At 35.8% G+C, this 17,780-nt stretch overlaps 1 protein-coding gene across 5 annotated transcripts in view; it reads right to left on the bottom strand.

Annotated features, from left to right (window-relative positions):
- LOC121327775 (paraspeckle component 1-like) overlaps positions 1-17,780 on the bottom strand; it is a 57,659-nt gene that overhangs the window by 6,785 nt on the left and 33,094 nt on the right. Inside the window, exon 9 of one of the 5 annotated variants that reach the window (XM_041271973.1) lies at positions 16,944-17,423. The exons of the other annotated variants lie outside the window; for them this stretch is intronic. Coding sequence (XP_041127907.1) covers positions 17,238-17,423 — 186 coding nt within the window. The 3' untranslated portion in view covers positions 16,944-17,237. Of the gene's footprint in view, positions 1-16,943; positions 17,424-17,780 lie in introns of those variants that run through there. 5 annotated transcript variants of the gene reach the window in all.

Genomic DNA, 17,780 nt, shown 5'->3' with positions numbered 1-17,780 from the left:
GAACGCAAACTAATTTCAGCACAGTATTGTTAATTGGCACTCTTCCTTTGATACTTTTCACTGCCATCATATAAGGTGAAGGCATGTCATTTCGAGCTGATTGGGAAAGCCGCAAAGCAATATAAAAAAAATAAAATACCATCCTTTATTTCAATCCAAAATCACTGCCATTTTTTAATATGTAAAAATATTCTCTCAGAGGGAGTCGTTATGCTACCTAGTAGTTGCTTTATTAACGGTCTGGGGAGTTATAAATTAACAGTCAGGTACATCTGTGTGTTTAAAACACCACAGTACGGTACTGCACCTATACTATGCAAAGAAAACCAGAGCAAATTATTGCAAAACAAAGCACTGGAATACAGTATTTGGCAATTTACAAAATAGCATTCCAAAAATCACTCCAACAGGTTTTTTGCTATGTGTATGTTAACCTGAGTAAGTGCGCACACAAACTCCAGCTCCGTGAAAAAATCTTGTTTCAGTAATTTTATTAATTAGTTGCTCTATAGTTTTCTTTTGTTTATCTTGTTTAACTCTAAGCTTTAAACTGGGCAGTTAAGTGACATCATGTAAAAAGTGAAACAATTTCCAAATGTATCACCTTTTTTTTTTTATCTGCAACTTAATCTATTCTGTCCTGCTAAGAGCTGAATTTACTATTTTAAACCCATAATAAAACGTGCATTGATCAGTTTTCATATACCGTTAAGTTGATAACAGCATGGGCAAATCACACATTCCACAGATTCATCAGTTAAGGGTCTCTTATTTTACTGGGATGGATCTACTGGATACCCTAATCAGAGATGTAACTCACACGATGGGCATATGTCCCGCTCACTCTTTCAATGACACGGAAATGCCCCCTCAAATTGTAGTAGTACTAAAACTAGTACTTCTCAGTAATTTATTCATATAAAATCGGTATGGTCCCCCCCATCATTTACATGCATATTTTGATTAAATCTTCTTTTTAAATGTTGCCTTCACTTATCTGTACACTACTCTTTTGGAAACTATATACATTTCACATAGAGACATTTAAATACAACTCCTGCAGTTTACAGGTACAGTAATGTTCTGTTTACTAGAAACCAACACAGTGACTTTCTAATCTGTCTTATTATCACCTTATTGTAAAATTGCATGTTTGTCTCACTATAATAAATTAGACTATTCTAAACAAATTCCAAATATGCTGTACGGTACATGTGTAAATTACATTATTATCTACGGGTGCGTCAATTAGAGTTGTTAAACTTATTTTAGCAAGGTTGCTAGCTGTGTTTTTTTGCTTTTTTTAAATCCCTTTGATTAAGTTAAAGTGTAAAGTCTAGGATGAAGCCCACATGTAAGCGGCTAAAGCAGTTGAATTTCAGGAGAAGATTCGCACTGGTGGGGAAGGGAATGCTTGCTTTGAAGTAGTTGACACAGAATGAATGGAAGATCCACATCTGTTCAGTGCTGTTCTTTGATGTAGAAAACATGACGATTTAGTGGGAGAGAGGGGTTAAACAAATGTGTCTTCACTTTTCAGTGCATCAATAAGGCAAACATTTGCTGTACTTAGATTTTTGTGATAAATACAGTTCAGTTCCATTGCCCAGGTGAGGCCAACAACACGTGCATTAAATAAATGTGCAGGTTGACAGCAACTGCAGCGCACATCAGAGGTGGTGGTGGGCGCAAAACGCAAATGATCCTGTGCAGGGCCCCATGGAAAATTCCCCTCCCCACCCTCTCGATAGGCCTGTGCATTTTTAAGAAACCCATTCATTATTTCTGTTTTAATGTCCACACAGCTGCATGGTAAGTGATAAATAATGAACATGGGTTACGTGTAACTACTGTAGTTGCATTAATACACACAAATGAAACATCAGATGAGAGCAGGACATTTATTTATTTGTTCTGCTTCCTGCTGGTGTGCATACACATTTTACATTGTATCTCTGTAGTAATCTGTGACAAATCAGTTTCTAGTCAGATACCGCCCTCTGGTGTGCACAAGATGCAGGACAGGTTTACACAACTGCATTTCGCATTGACTTCAGTTTTATTGCAGAGGAGCACCACACCATATTTAGCTGTTTTTATGTCTGGTTTTGGCTACCAGTGTAGGAAGTATCTTCCAGTACTACAACATCAACAAAATAAGATGCAGCAAGTAATCTGGATCATCTCAAGTATAAACCACTTCTTCTGCAATACTCCCTGTATTAAATCAAGCACAGTATGTCAGTGACATAACCCCAGTCACAGCTGCTATGATACAACACTAGTGTATGCACATAATGAGAGTCCTCAATCTTAGTCAAATTTGTATATGAAAAAACTAATTAAACCAAAAGTGTATAAAAGTTTGAAGTGTTTCTCTTGTAAATTGAAGTGACAGAAAGACCAGTGGACAGGTTGCTGGAATTTCAGCAAGGCACACAGGACTGGGAGCAGTACTGGATTTCCATCATTCTATACTAGGATTACAGGGTTCCTACAAGTTGTTCACATACTACTGGCTTTATGGAAATAAATTTGGCCAACTCTCCAATTTTCTTGATTAGTATATCAGGTAGGGGATCTGATTTTCAGGTTTTATTTATTACCAAATGCAGTGCCTGTTGCAAAATAAACAGGTTTCATGACATTTCAATGAAATACCCAATTGAGAAAAAAAAAATAAAAAAAAAATAATAATAATAATAATAATAATAATAATAATAATAATAATCAGAATCTCAATCATAAGTGGCTAAGAAAGGAGAGATTTCATATTCTGGCCTGATTTTGATGAACACACACAGGTAAAGGGCACAGTGCTTGGAAGGAGTTTGAGCTGGGTGCTGGGGGTGTTCCATTAGCGCTGCCCAGTGACAAGAAAATAAGAGGCTAAAGTGGCTAGCAAATCAGGAGCAAGAAAAAAATAGTTCTAGCTTTTGCCTTTGCTGTAATATTGATGAAAAAATATGTTTATTGCCATAGCACTATGTTTCATTATATCATAAAACATAAATCATTTTTCTAGTACATACTCCCAGCATTTGCAGTTTAGAGTTTACTTAGGATTTATATGGGAATTGTGATTTGGAATGTGGTTTCATTAACTTTAGTGCTGCTCTGAAAAATATACATTTATATGAAAAAAAGTTAAATACATAGGCTTACAACTCATAGGTATGTATTTTTGGAAGTAATTTAGTCCAGTGTTCCAAATTTGAATATGCACCTACCTGTTGGTCTTCACAGTATGTGCATACACATCTCACACTTAACACAAAGAAAAAGTGCACTTAAAATATGAAACGATCTGGAATAAATTACTTCACAAAGGTATGACAGGATGGGCTTTATATTATTTAAGAAAACAGTTTTGTTTGTCAGAAACCAACAAGAGATCAGGGCAAGAGTTTATGAAGCCGGTAGCCATGTCACACTGCAGAGCAGGGTCTAAATCTGTATACGCTAATGGAGTCCAATCAGTCATTTAACTCATTTTACTTGTTTGGAAGAATACTCACAACATTAAAACAATGCAATTAATAGGCCTTTAAAAAGGGTACCTATGCAAAAAAATAATAATAAAGAAAACAACTTGTTGTATTTGACATAGCATGTCGGCATGTAAGTTAGGCTATACACTAGTTGATCAAATGTACAGATGAACATGTGGGGAGAAGAAATTTGCATAACTTCAAACCATTGCTATCATTTCAATTTAATGCTAACCAATTCAATTCATTTGAAAAGCTGACAATTTTTAGAAATCAACTACGTGGATATTATTTGTATGCGATAGTTTCACAAAATGACAGTAACATCTAAGCATGGTCCTTCTATTTGCCTAACTTTATAGGACTTCACACAAGGCAGTCTGTAGACAGACTGGGGGGGCAATGAATGTGTAACTTAGTAAAAAAAATAGGAAGAAAACTACAATTTTATGTCATCTTAAAGACAAAATTACACTAGAGACTCACATGTATTCTTAGAGATAGTGTGTTTTCAGTCCTCCTCTTAATTATTCAAAATGATGGCAGTAAATAAATCTGCCACTGCTCAGTTCAAATGACACTCCCATATGCTTAACTGTATGAAAGTACAATGTCACAGTGACCCATTCATGGGAATAGGTTTTGTTAATGTGTTTGACTGTTGCATTTAAGTTAACTAAAAGCAACCAGCAACAAATGTTGTCTTCATTTAGAAGGTATAATTTATGATGGTTTCTCACTGCACTTCACGGAGAATGATACGTTAAAACTTGACATGAAAGCAGAACTAGAGATACTGTAGAAATCCTGTACAATGCAATACTTCTAACATGGTGAAACTATGTATGCACAAAGAAATATATTAGTCCAAAGTTTTTATCAACCACTACTACATACTTCTATAGAAACTTAAATCACACACATTTTTCCAGTTACCTTTTATATAACTTGTTTATTTCCATTTCTTAGTTCAGGAAGTGTCCTCATGTTTATGTTTAAAGTGAGATTATTGTAATGCATTTCTAAAATATACTTTGAGGATTTCATGAGTCTATTCCAGTTTGAATTCCTAAACTGAAGATATCTATAAAATAACATGTGGTATCACAAATGTTCTATACATTTTATCAAGGGGTGGTTTCTTGATCTCAATTAAGATTAAATCTTGGACTATCTCACCTAAGGTAACAGAAGAAACCTTTATACTAGCGAGGGAGACAGCTGTGACCACGTAAACACAAAGTGTATGCGTTATAGCTATGCTATGAAAAGTACTTTGTGCTTTCTTCCCTGATTTAAATGTCAGGTTTATGCAGCTTCTGCTCCAAGTCAGTCAAATCAGTAATTCAGCTTTGCCTAGTTATCACAGGACAACACTGTTTGAAATCCAAATGACAGGAATTCCACTTCTCATGTAATAACCTGTATCAATGTTCTCTTGCTCTTACTAATAAGGTTTTTTTCCTCCCCAAATACATGTGAACAGAAGCACCATATTTCACAGGGCAGGAGCCAGGGCTGCGAGAGTTTTTAGCAATTTAGGATTGGAAGCTTGGCCTTTAGACAACATAGAAAGGACGAGCCGGACTCCAACCGAGAAATCCTTCCCTATGGAGTCAAGGCGAGACCTAACGGCCTCCGGGCCCCTGAAAAGACAGAGTCCTCTGACTTCTCGGAGAGTCGTTATAGGCTCGGCCTCGCGACTGGGTCCCAGTTAGTGACCAAGTTCGACCCTCAGAGGACGGAACGGCTCATACAAAGCCTTGACGTAAGGAAGAAAAGAGCATCTGAAAGAACACAAATAATTGTTAGTTACGGGGCTCGAGCTCGAGGGCCATGTCCCAGGAAGAAGTAAGACAGAGCCTTCATTCTTGAGGCATGATGTAGTGCATGAGCTGCGAAAGAACAGTGTGGCAGAGGGGACCGACACAGAGGCAAGCAGCATATGAAAGACGAGGAACAGGAGGAGGAGGAGGAGGGAAAAAGCACAATGCAAGAGAAAGAGCTGAGCTATGACTGGGTTTAAATAGGGAGTCAATGATGATCGACAGGTGAAATTAGTCAATAATGATAGGCAGGTGAAAGTAGGAAGGGGCGAAGCCCTGGTTCACGCCCTCTGAGCTCCATTAAAATGAACATATATCCAGCTTGGTGACCTGATTAATCCAGGTTTCAAATACTGGAAAAGGCAAAAAAACGTAATTTGGATATTATCAACTGTGACACCACTTACTGACAACTTTATTATTATTCTTTGTTTAATTTAGCAGATGCCCTTATCAAAGGTAATTTACAGAGACTAGGGAGTGTGAACTATGAATCAGCTGCAGAGTCACATACAACAACCTCTCACCCGAAAGACAGAGCACAAGAAGGTTAAGTGACTTGCTCAGGGTCACACAGCGAGTCAGTGCGTGAGCCGGGATTTGAACAGGGGACCTCCTGGTTACAAACCCTTTTCTTTAACCACTGGACCACACAGCCTCCTGTTAGTTTCCAGGGCCACAGCACGCACATGCTTGGTTGCTGTCAATGCAGCTTTTATAACACACTGAATGTCCGATGGTTGACTCTTGCATGGTCATGGCTTCCAGACTTGTGGACCAGTTTCTCTCTGATGAAGTTCAGGCTCTGGAGACCCTAAGTGAGTCATGTACTAAGCAAGTACAAGTAGCAGAAAAGTTTGGCACCTGAATCTGTTGTTTCACGCATTCTAATGAATAGCGATGACATTTTGAAGCACAAGCTGCTCGCAAATTTGAGAGGGATTTACAGCTGGAGGTGGTGAATTGTAAGAAACAGACAACATTGGACAAAAATTATGTGCTTCAACACTGATTGTACGTCTGTACTTGAACATTCTTTATTTGCTTTACTCATTGTAAGAACAATTGCAGTACATCGTACTGTATGTATATACCAGCTGAATTTTTTGTAAGTTTGGGTATTTTATGTTTTTCATGTATTTTAACACGATCAAACAAATTTAAAACAGGTGTATTTCAGTGCTATATTTCTATAACTACAGTATATATTGTTGTTCAATATACAAACACTTAAACAGGGTCTTTTTGCTTATGGGCAACTGGATAATGACAACTTATTACTGGGAACAAATAGGTTGCTACTGTATTAATATTTGTATATATATTTATTTACTATTAAATGTGCCACCCTTGATTTTTGTATATAATTATGGACTGAGCACTGATATAGATCACAATAGTTTACAGTATGAAGTGCAGGCTATAACAGTTACAATTAAAACTACACCGTATTTTTAATGTTTTACTTATTTATTAACACTTGTGTTTTAACTGCCTGCATCAGCAAGTGGGGATTAATGCAGATCCATGGTTATATCCAGATACAAACAGGGCCATTATAATATCACTAACCAGTTATACTGACCTTTTCCCAAACTGACGACAAATCACCTACGAAAACTGCTTGGATTATAAAATGTAAAGTGCCAAACATAGCATAAAAATAAATAGTAATTGTTTAAACAAATGGTTTTCTAGCTAAAAAAAAATTTTTTTTTACAGAAGAATAAAAAATTAGGAACAAATCTGGAATTTTACTTATTTTAAAAGACAAAACTACACAAGAGACATCTACTCAAAGGTTGTATATAAGAAAATAAGAAGAATATGGCATTTCACATTAAGGTAACCCGGGATCATGCATTTAATTCTAACTAGTAAGTTGAATTAATTGTATACATTGTAGAATTAAACAATTTTGGTCTGATTAAATGTTTAAGACTCTGAACAGTAGCCCCAATCTTGAACACTAAGAATATGTATTGTATCTACAGCAACACAAAAGGGTAGCAACCACTGCTTGTTTGCCATTCCTGGTGGATAGGACAGTTGTAGCCCATTTTATCCCACTGCTTGCTTATTAGAGATCTTAATGTACAAAATGGCTTGGATAAATTAAGTGCTGTGGATTGGTTGAACAAGATCACACGACTGTGCAGTAATTGTCTTACCACACGACTATGACATCATAATAACATGCTTACCGGGACTAGTATTGAATGTGTCTTTGCTTCCATTCAAATCCAGTGGTGTGCTGCTGGAATTCAGGACAGAGCTGTGTTTCGGTACTTCAAACAATACTGCCAAGCTACGTGTTTTATAACAACTTTAAACTGTCTGAAATAACTTCACATTTCTATTGTTTTTATTTGGACTCCCTATTTCCTTAAGAACGAGTTCAGTCAGAAATGCCAGTTACCGACCTGCCTGAGTCTGACTTGCTGTAGCCCCTTCATTAGCGCTGGTGACAGCAGGAAACAGATTGACAGACTGAGCGCAATGTTCTACCTAAAAAGACGTTTGCAAAGGAAATAAACAGGTTTCGAAATGAATCTGCGTCAATTGAAAATTAAAAGTAAAAATCCAGCAGGTAAAATAATCCCTAAATTAACTGATTTAATATAAATAATGTACACATTTTATTGTTAATTATTGAAATTATTGTTAATTGAATGCTGAATTACCACTCCTCAGGGCTCATAGTTTACAGGGACATCCTCCAGCGGCGAAAAAACTGTACACCACGAACGATCATTCAGTATCCCCTACACCTGAATAGATAATGGCTCTCTAGTCCAATAAATGCAAATGATTTTAATAAGCATATCTTCTCAGCGCTGTCCCAAAATGGCAACCATTCTCTGTGGGGCAGACATGCCCCACCTAAGACCCATTGTTAACTAAATATCTTGGTATTCTCTGAACAGATACCTATTCCCTCTTCTTAAACATGCAAAATGTAAAAAAAATAACAGCCCAAATGTTGCTCATCTACTAGACTATCGAAGACTAGACTATTGAACACGTCAGTCTTAAAAAGAGAGACTATGCTTTTGTGTATATGATAAAATCAGTCTCAAACTATACATTAAACCATATTAGAATGTGAAAATTATGCCCAACATGGTGTAGCATCCCCACGAGTAGGCAAAGTGTTTCAGGGCCCATTGACACACCCTTTGCTGACTAGCAAACCTGCAAAACACACAAATTCAGTTCCAAGTGACCCTTTAGCTCTGAATTGTGATGTGAAATCAAAAGAAACCAAGTTCTATTCATTCTTTTTTTTTTCTGGATACTAAATTGTTCTGGAGGGATGTGTGACAATTCCTCAACGATTGCTGCTTTCCTTCCGGTGGAAATCTGCAAAGCCTGCTTCTCCAGAATGGCCTTGCACATGGGAGATTCAGATTGTACATATTACATTCATGTCATGGCAGGAACTATTTTCATAAGAAAAATCAACCAGACTAGGGACTTTCAAAAAGGAATGATTTGCTGCTGAAATTCACAATTAATTTCCCACACAAAAGAGAGACAGCTAAAACACAATTAAATCTAAAATATTAATTCATTAAGAAGCTTACCTTGATAAACGTTCATGAAGGGTACCAGAAATTCACAAAATAAAAGTATAATGCAAACAGAAATCCACACCGATACCCATACAAATAATAGTAAGGTAGCCTGCTCACTGAATGGGTCCAATATTAAAGTCTTAAAATGTAATCTTCTTGTACAGGTATAACTGAAGCAATAGATTTGTCAGATGTGTATTGTTTGTTGTTTTTTTAATGTATTTTTAAATGGGAAAGCTTTGTATAATTGTTAACAATAAAAGTATTGTTAAATTCAGATCATTCTCATCTGGATTACGATTTCTGAATAAAAGACCCTGGTGTTTGGAGGTTGATTTAGTTTTTCTTACATTGCGTAACCTGAAGTCAATGGTAACTTAGTTCACTTTGTTGTTTTTGAATAGGTGTAACATGCAGTAACAGGGCGAGCAGCCCTGTACAGTATTTATTTTTAGAACAGGGTTTCCCCTCCGCCCCTGTGCAGTTTATTTTGTATTAGGATTTATTTATTGTTTATATATATATATATATATATATATATATATATATATATATATATATATATATATATATATATATATATATATGAGACGGCGAAGAGCCGTATGTTTTGTTTTTTAAAACCTCGTAGCAATGTGTGGCTGTCGGCTAGTGCGTTGTTAAACTAGCTTGCACTCGCACATAATTATTAAACTTGTGTAGTTATGTACAGTGTATAAGCCACAAGCATCTTTTTGAACTGCAGTACCTGTGTGTTGTTGTTCCTGCATCTGGCCTGACGTCACCACAACGCCAGCCTATCACACATGTACATTGTCTATTTACTATCACTACCCATCAACAGTAAATGCCACGAACACAAATAAAACTACAAAAATAATGACATTGTACTTGCAAACTCGCTGCCCAAGGGTTAATGGACATAACAAAAATGCCTTTTTATAACTTTTTAAACCTACTGGATTACTGTAATTGTTTTAGGTTCTGTGGACAATGTGGGGCACCACCACCAGTTTCCTCAAGAAATACCCCAAGGTGCCAAGCATGTAGCAATTATTAGATTTTTTAAAAATTTGCTTTTGGAATACAGTGGGGTTCTTATTAAAAACAGACAACAGATATTGATTCCAATTTGGTACAACATTTAGACCACAAGAAATATAATACTTTAGCAGACCGACTGAACGTACATGGTTTTCAATGTCATAAAACTATAACCAGGCAAGTTCAAACTATACCACTGCTCATAAAATGAACTAACACAAGCAGATTTAACAGCAAACAGAAACTGCCTTCATGAGGATTACTCTATACAGATTACTTTATAGCTAAACACCTTATCATAAAAAACACAACAGAAACATTTACATATTGCTATGAAAGAGCCCCTTACCTTTTCCCCCCTTGTATAAAAAGCTTTGGATAATCCAAAAAGTTCAGAACAAAATGTTACATGTCAAGTCATGCTTTAGGTATGTTATTTACTTGACTTTCACTATTTTGCCAAAAGGTAATATAAAAAAAAGTCATGATATGTAACACTTTTTATAATAGAAAAATATCCCAGGAGTAAGAATACGTTCTGTAGGCCTTACGTTATCCCCCTAAATGAATTACAAAACAAAGGATTACATACAGCAGTTCAAGTAAAAACATTTTTTATTCACAAAAAATATAGTACATAAAAGTAGATTCTTTTTTTTTACTTTTTAAAATTTGTATTCCTTGTCATTGCTGTTTTTTCATAATAAACAGTGGCCATAGACACATTTTCATAAAGTAATAACATCACTACTGATGTTTATTTATGCCTTTTTGTAACAAACAGACAAAACGTGGAACTCATCGTTTTGGTTCTCGTTTATTACATTCCACATAACAGAAAATCGCATCAATAATATTTCCAGTAAGTTGGGGCAGTTTTGGAAAGTGCGAGGCATTTCTGAGTGACGTACCTGCATTTGTAATCCCTGATTCTGCACTACTATTTTCTTTACATTTTATGCTTGATGGAATTTTCTGTCAATACTACTTTTGCTATGCCTACGTCAAACACCTAAAACAAACTATACAGAGTGAACCCTCATTAATCCTAACTTAAAAGGGACCAGCAAAAAATGGGTATTATCTGTAATTCATATTCTCAGGAGTCTAAGACAAATGCATAACGTCAGTTGTTATTGAAGTTACAATAACTGAAATACACTTAAATTACAGTACAATTAAAAGTATTATACATTTAAATGTACTGTTTTATTGAAAATACAGTTGTAAGTGTATTGAAAATTAACTGTGTATTGAAACCCGCATGCCCCATTCTGATCACGGGCAATTTTAAAACCACAAAAGCAAGCAGTCTTCAAAATCGGCCAGGGCACTGAGCAAATCGAAAACGCTGACGACTTGAATCCAGTTTGCTGTTCATAAGCTTGTATTACTGTTACCCTAGTTTTTCAAAATGGTTGTTTTCAAAAGTCTTGTTTCTGCAGCAATATCTTTCTTTTTCTTGTATAGCGGTGCATTATCCACTGCTTTCAGCACCTCCACTTTTGCTGCAAGGATAGTGCATGTTTTTGTGCTGCTTCATGGAAATGGCACTGATGCACAAGCATTTCCCACTCAGCTGTTCAAACTAGTGCAATTCACTTTATTCTTCCCTTAAATTAATTTGTATTATAAGAAGCAATTTGCAACAAGCGACTGCTAAATTTAGACAGGACCATGTAGAAAATTCAGGAAATTCGTCAATATGACTGTGTTAACGAGAATTGACTGTATATTCTTTGTTAATTTAATAAACAATAAATCCCCAAGTAAAAGTGAGAACTATTATCAAAGATTATGTGTTATGGACAGTACTCAAATGTATAGGTCCCTAATCAGTCTGTTTTGGTTAATAAATGGATGGTTGGTTTTATTAAGTAATGAACTCATTTTGCTCCATAAAGTCAAATGAAACCTGCTGAATAACATTAACATATTTAATTACATGCCTCTTTGTAGTTTTCCCATATACATAATGAAAAACTGTCAAATTGAAAAATTTGACATTTTGAAATTTAACATGAAATACTGTACTGCTATTATGGCTTCCGGTAGACTTTTGCAATATAATTTAGTAGTTTATATGATTACATGATATTAAATAAAATATCATTATAATAATAAAATAAATTATGTTCATATGGTTTCTTTTTATTTTGTCTCAATCCTAAAATTCTACAAAAATGTAATATAAAAAAATGTAAGTTTGTGGTTTCCTTCCAGAATAACTGCCAATGTTTTCACTTGCTAACTGCTGTTCACAGGCCTTACAACTTAACCCTTTGGATCTCAGTACACTGGTCATGCAGATTGCTAGAGTAGAAGTGGTCCGTGAGGCAAGTGTCAAACATAAATTTGTTTGCAAAATTCTTAATTTGCATTGTAGTGTAACAAAATAATCACCCTTACATATATTTCAATTGTACAAACAAAAAAAATGTAAGAAACTGTTGACATATCAACTTACATGAAACATTTATGCAACCAATATAATATTGTTTTCAAAGCACCTTCATCATGTATATTGTTAGGCTTTAAAAATTGTTGGTTTTCAAAAATGATTCCGATAACCAGGATTACCACTTAAGAGAATTTTACAAGCAACCACCTAGAACACAAAGGGCAACAAAAGCACTCAAACTACCTTCCATGCTGTGAAAATCAGAAACAAAAAATGACAGGGTAGTATGGTTTGAATACCAACCACATCCTAAGATGTTCCCATAATGAACAGAACCATTCTAAAATGGTTTGGAAAGTCTGATGCACCACTACAGTGAAAACATTCACAATTAAAACACATGTCATTGCGTATTGCAACAACACAAGATGTTATCTGGTTCACGAATGGGAAGCAGGTCAACAGACAATAACACCACAAAATGAAGTGCTAAAAAAAAAAAAAATACCTTTTTTCAGTATTACCATTGTAAAACTGTCAAGAGATGCAAGCATTTGGCATCAACAGCCCCTCTCTGCTGAAATACTGGCAGATGTGAAACCAGGAAATACCTGCCTTTGCACGTCTGAGGACATACCAGCTTGATAATTTTACTGGTAAATAAAAACCAATGGGAGGCAGTTACAAGAAAACACGACTACATATGTGCTAAAAATGAAGGAATCTTGAATAGTTAATGTCTGTGGCGATACATTATACAGCATCTATCTGCAACATCATAAAACGCAAGGGAATTAAGGACATTTCATTTTTGGCCAATGACTGAATGGGTACAATGACTAATTCAATTGCAGTTGTATTTTCCAGTATCAGACATGACTGTGATTAGGGATGGGTCGGTATACTGCGGTTTAGGTACGTTACTGTATTGAACTGTTCCTTTAATTCTACACAGCACTTATTACTTTATACAGTTAACGCATTCTGAACTGCAAACATACTTCTAATCAAGTGATGGTACTTGCAGCCTTAGTAAAATGTCTGATGAAGATCTTTTTGTGAACCGATATTGTATTTTGGTTTTGAAGGAAACTGTCAACATAGAGTTTGCTGCGCCAGCTGCTTTTGACTTGTGTCTTTCTGACATCACACGCAGCTTCTAGAGAAATGCCTTCTCCAAACCTTGCAGTGCAGCACACATTTTCAATGTCCTTTATTTACATTTGTCTGGATTATCAACCTATTGATAATCCAGGGCTGGCAATGGAATGTGAAACAAGCAATGTCATTGGTCGAGCAAGGTTCCAGCTGTCTGTAGACTGGACGGATACGGAGAGTTGGAGCCTTGTCACATATTCTAAATCACTGTGCTGCTCCACAGAATTGAAAGTATCAGGCGGTAGCCATCTTGCTTTTACAGTTACAGATGTACAGCTGTAACTATGAAACTGAGTGACCAATTACCTGCAAAAAAATTTCCAAAAGTAGTAAGTAGACATGCCGATTTGGATGAAGAACAATTAAATGCACTGGATGATTGCAAAAAATTACACACACACACACACACACACACACACCATATACATATATATATATATATATATATATATATATATATATATATATATATATATATGACACACACAGGAGATTCTGTAGCCATGTGGCAAAAAGTTTTGTGGTCTGAAACTAAAATGAAAACTTTTGGTCTAAATGCAGAGTTATGTTTGGTGCAAACCCAACACGGTGCAACACCCAAAGAACACCATCCCTACTATGACGCATGGTGGTGGCAGCATCTTGTTATCGGGGTGTTTCTCATCGGCAGTGGCTGGGGCACTTGTCGGGATAGAAGGGAAAATTACTGGAGCAAAGTACAGAGACGTCCTTGAGGGAAAACCTGCTGCCCTCTGCAAGAAAGCTGAAACTGGGACTGAAGTTCACCTTTCAGCATGACAACAACCCAAAGCACACAGCCAAAGCTACACTAGAGTGGCTAAGGTACAAAAAGGTAAATGTCCTTGAGTGGCCCAGTCAGTGCCCCGACCTAAATCCAATCAAAAATTTGGGGCATGACTTGAAGATTGCTGTCCATCAACACTCCCCAAGGAACTTGACAGAGCTTGAACAGTTTTGTAAAGAAGAATGGTCCAATATTGCCAAATCTAGGTGTGCAAAGTTGGTAGAGACCTATCCCAACAGACTCACAGCTGTATTTGCTGCCAAAGGTGCTTCCATCAAGGATTAACTCAGGGGGGTGGAGACTTATCCAATTATGAGCTTTCAGTTTTGTATTTATTATATACATTTTTCTCAATAACAACAGTTTTCCCCTTAACAGTGTGGAGTATGGTGTCTAGATAAGTGGAAAAAAAATCCTCATTTAAAAAGCATGGAACTCTGAAGCACTAACACAACAAAATGTGAAAAAAGTTGAAGGGGGTGTATACTTTCTATAGGCACTGTATGCTCAGAACAATTGTAGGGAAATGTACCTTTTTTCAACAGTAGTAGTATTTGGATCCCTTTGAAGAGATATTACCCAAAGTAGCTGTTGTTTTGAGGCATATGATTTAAGATAAACCAGGGTCTTATTCAGCGAACACCAGTAGACAAAGCATTTGAGCAATCTGCAGGGCTCGCTTGCTCAGCCCCAACCCCCCCCCAAAAATACAAAAATTCTTGCATGCAAAAATGACCAGCTAGATTTCCTTATACAACTGCATCACCCACTAAGAACTTCAAAACTTGACAGCAGAAATGTATGCCTTACATGGCAAGAATCAAATCTGCAGCACTTGCTCAGGTTTGATGGAGCAGAAAGCTATAGGACGGAAATTCAGGTCATCCTCTCTCCATCAACGACTTACAGCATACGGCTTGGATATCCGTTAATGGAACCGTACAGTGCTGGTGTTTTATTGAATAAGCATTGTCAAACAATTTCTTAAAACACTTCTAGAAAGTTCTTTAAAAAGTACTTATAGGAATTGTTTTTACCTTTAAGTTTTCATGCTGCCAACCCAATACTCAAAGCATAGTTTCCATTGCTTTGTTTGTTGCTATATACAACTGCACACAGCTGATATTTAAAGAGTAATTTATTACAAAACTTAAGCTTAGCCAGACATTTTTAGTAATTGTGAAAATTAATTACCATCCAAAGTTCAATGACAATTTAAACATTCTAATCTAAAACATTAACATGCATTTGCTATATTGTATATGGCAAATATAACCATTAAAATCATGAACTGCCTGGCCAGTGTTAAACTGTACTGAAGCAGGAGTGGCATCATTGTGTAATTGTACATGTAATTTCCACATAAAATAATGTTAATTTTATATAGTAAATTAATTTTTTGCAACATACTCGCACTCAATATATTTAGCTAAGCATTTCTTACGTAACTCAGTCAATGTCTTGGGTTATTGCATTTGTACATATGAATAAGAACTTCTGAACAAAATGTGTATATTTATTTAAAAAATAATATAAAATAAATAAATAATTACCCATTTTGGGTTCCCAGGCAGTAGTAATAAACCTAGCACAAGGAAGGACTGCTACACTACTGGAGTGTTTACACTTTGAAAACAAATCCATCCCCAAGTTTCCCTTATTCATATGTGGAAATGCAAGACTGAGCCAAGAACATTAATTAAGTTAAAAGGTCATGAAATATATCAGCTAGGAATACAGTTTCAAGCACACACTTTATTGACTTAAAGCAAACAAAATAGGACAGCATACTGTAAAAAAAAAAAAAAAAAAAAAAAAAAAAACATGAGAATGTATAAGGGGTTTAAAAAGTGTGTAGCTAAAGGCATGCCAGATATTACACGGCATTACAGGGAACAAGAATTTTTCAATGTCGCTTCTAGCTGACCCAGACTTAACCCTTTCAATATTGAGATTTACATTTCACACAGTTGCTACAAAAGCATTTTTTCTTAGTCTGCAGCCAATTTTATAATTCAATGAATATGTAATTAAGTAATAAATCTAAATAAACTTTCATGGTTCAGGCATACAGCAGAGACAAACTAACAGTAACTAGCAGGCTACTACTAACTTCAATAGAAATACAGAAGTCCTCAAAAAAAAAAAAAACCTTGGAAGGAATAATCAGCTATATGAAATGGACATAACAATTATACTTTGTTTTACTGTACACACAGACCACCTTGATGAAATTTTCAGCAAAGAAAGGGTTAAAGCTCAGTCAAACTTGTAGCCATCAACTTCTAAACAAAATACTGTTTTTTGTTAAATTGAGTGATATTGAACAGGATTTGTGTGTGTGTATATATTTTAGATAGATAGATAGATACACACACACACACACAATCTAACTTCACTAGAACGAACCCCCTTTAACGATCCAAGAAGCAAGAACTGCATTTTCCTTGTCAGGGTATGATTACTTTTGAATTTGCATTTTTGGGAGTTTTGCAAAAAACATTGCTGAAAAGTAATTGTAGACATCTATTTTTTGTAACTTTTTTCCTCATCCACAAAGCGAAAGTTTTGCTACAAAAGCTTTTTCCAAAATGTTTTTGTTTTTGAGAAATCTCTAAAAATTACATATTTCCATTGGGGTATGTAAACTTTTGACTAATATACACACACACAAGCATGTACCAGTCTTTTTATTATTATTATTTCAGATTCAAGACTGCACAAGTTACAGCAAAAATCAACACTTACTGACAATGCGGCTACATAACACTACTAAGCCTTCAGGAGAGTAAGCTGCAAATTATGGTCACAACAAAAGTTTAATCTAGTTGCACATATTAATGAAACAAATAAAGGAAACAGCAGGTAAAATGTAAGAAAGGGTGTCTGCATTTTTGATCTAAAAAGGAATACTCAAAAGACAGATTGAAATGCTCAGTATCTACGACGCTTATTAGGTCCTTCAAAGTTCCCCCCTTGGTTTCCTCTCCCAAAACCACCAGGTCCACCACCCACAGCCCCTGCACTAGCCATTGGTGTTTGTGGAGCTTCAACACCAGGCCTGCCAACCAAAGGGGAGCCCATCTGTGGTGGACCAGCTTGCGGGAATCTATCATTGTGCTATAAGTTTATTCAATAAAGTACAAATTTGCAGTCCGGTGATTGAGGCCACAACACCCATTAAATTATTGGATTGGAAATATTCCAAGTGTTGTTCATGGAGGTCAGCAGACAGTCCAGCGGTACCAGGATCAATTGAGGAAGAGGAAAAAAGGAGTTATTTTATTAGTTATTGTAAAAATGGATGATACTTATGTCACACTTGGTTAACTTTTCTACTGTTCCCTTTACTTTTAATTGATTGAGCAGATACTGTAAGGACAATAAAAAAAAACTTCAAAAATGCACTGCTGATTATAGATGTCTTTCTGCACATTAAATAATATTTTATCCAGATACAATCAGAATTATAAAAAC

The sequence above is a fragment of the Polyodon spathula genome, chromosome 15 (assembly GCF_017654505.1).
Source record: "Polyodon spathula isolate WHYD16114869_AA chromosome 15, ASM1765450v1, whole genome shotgun sequence".
Taxonomy (NCBI): domain Eukaryota; kingdom Metazoa; phylum Chordata; class Actinopteri; order Acipenseriformes; family Polyodontidae; genus Polyodon; species Polyodon spathula.
The sequence above is the reverse complement of the archived record's forward strand: the minus strand, read 5'-3'. Positions and strand labels throughout refer to the sequence as shown.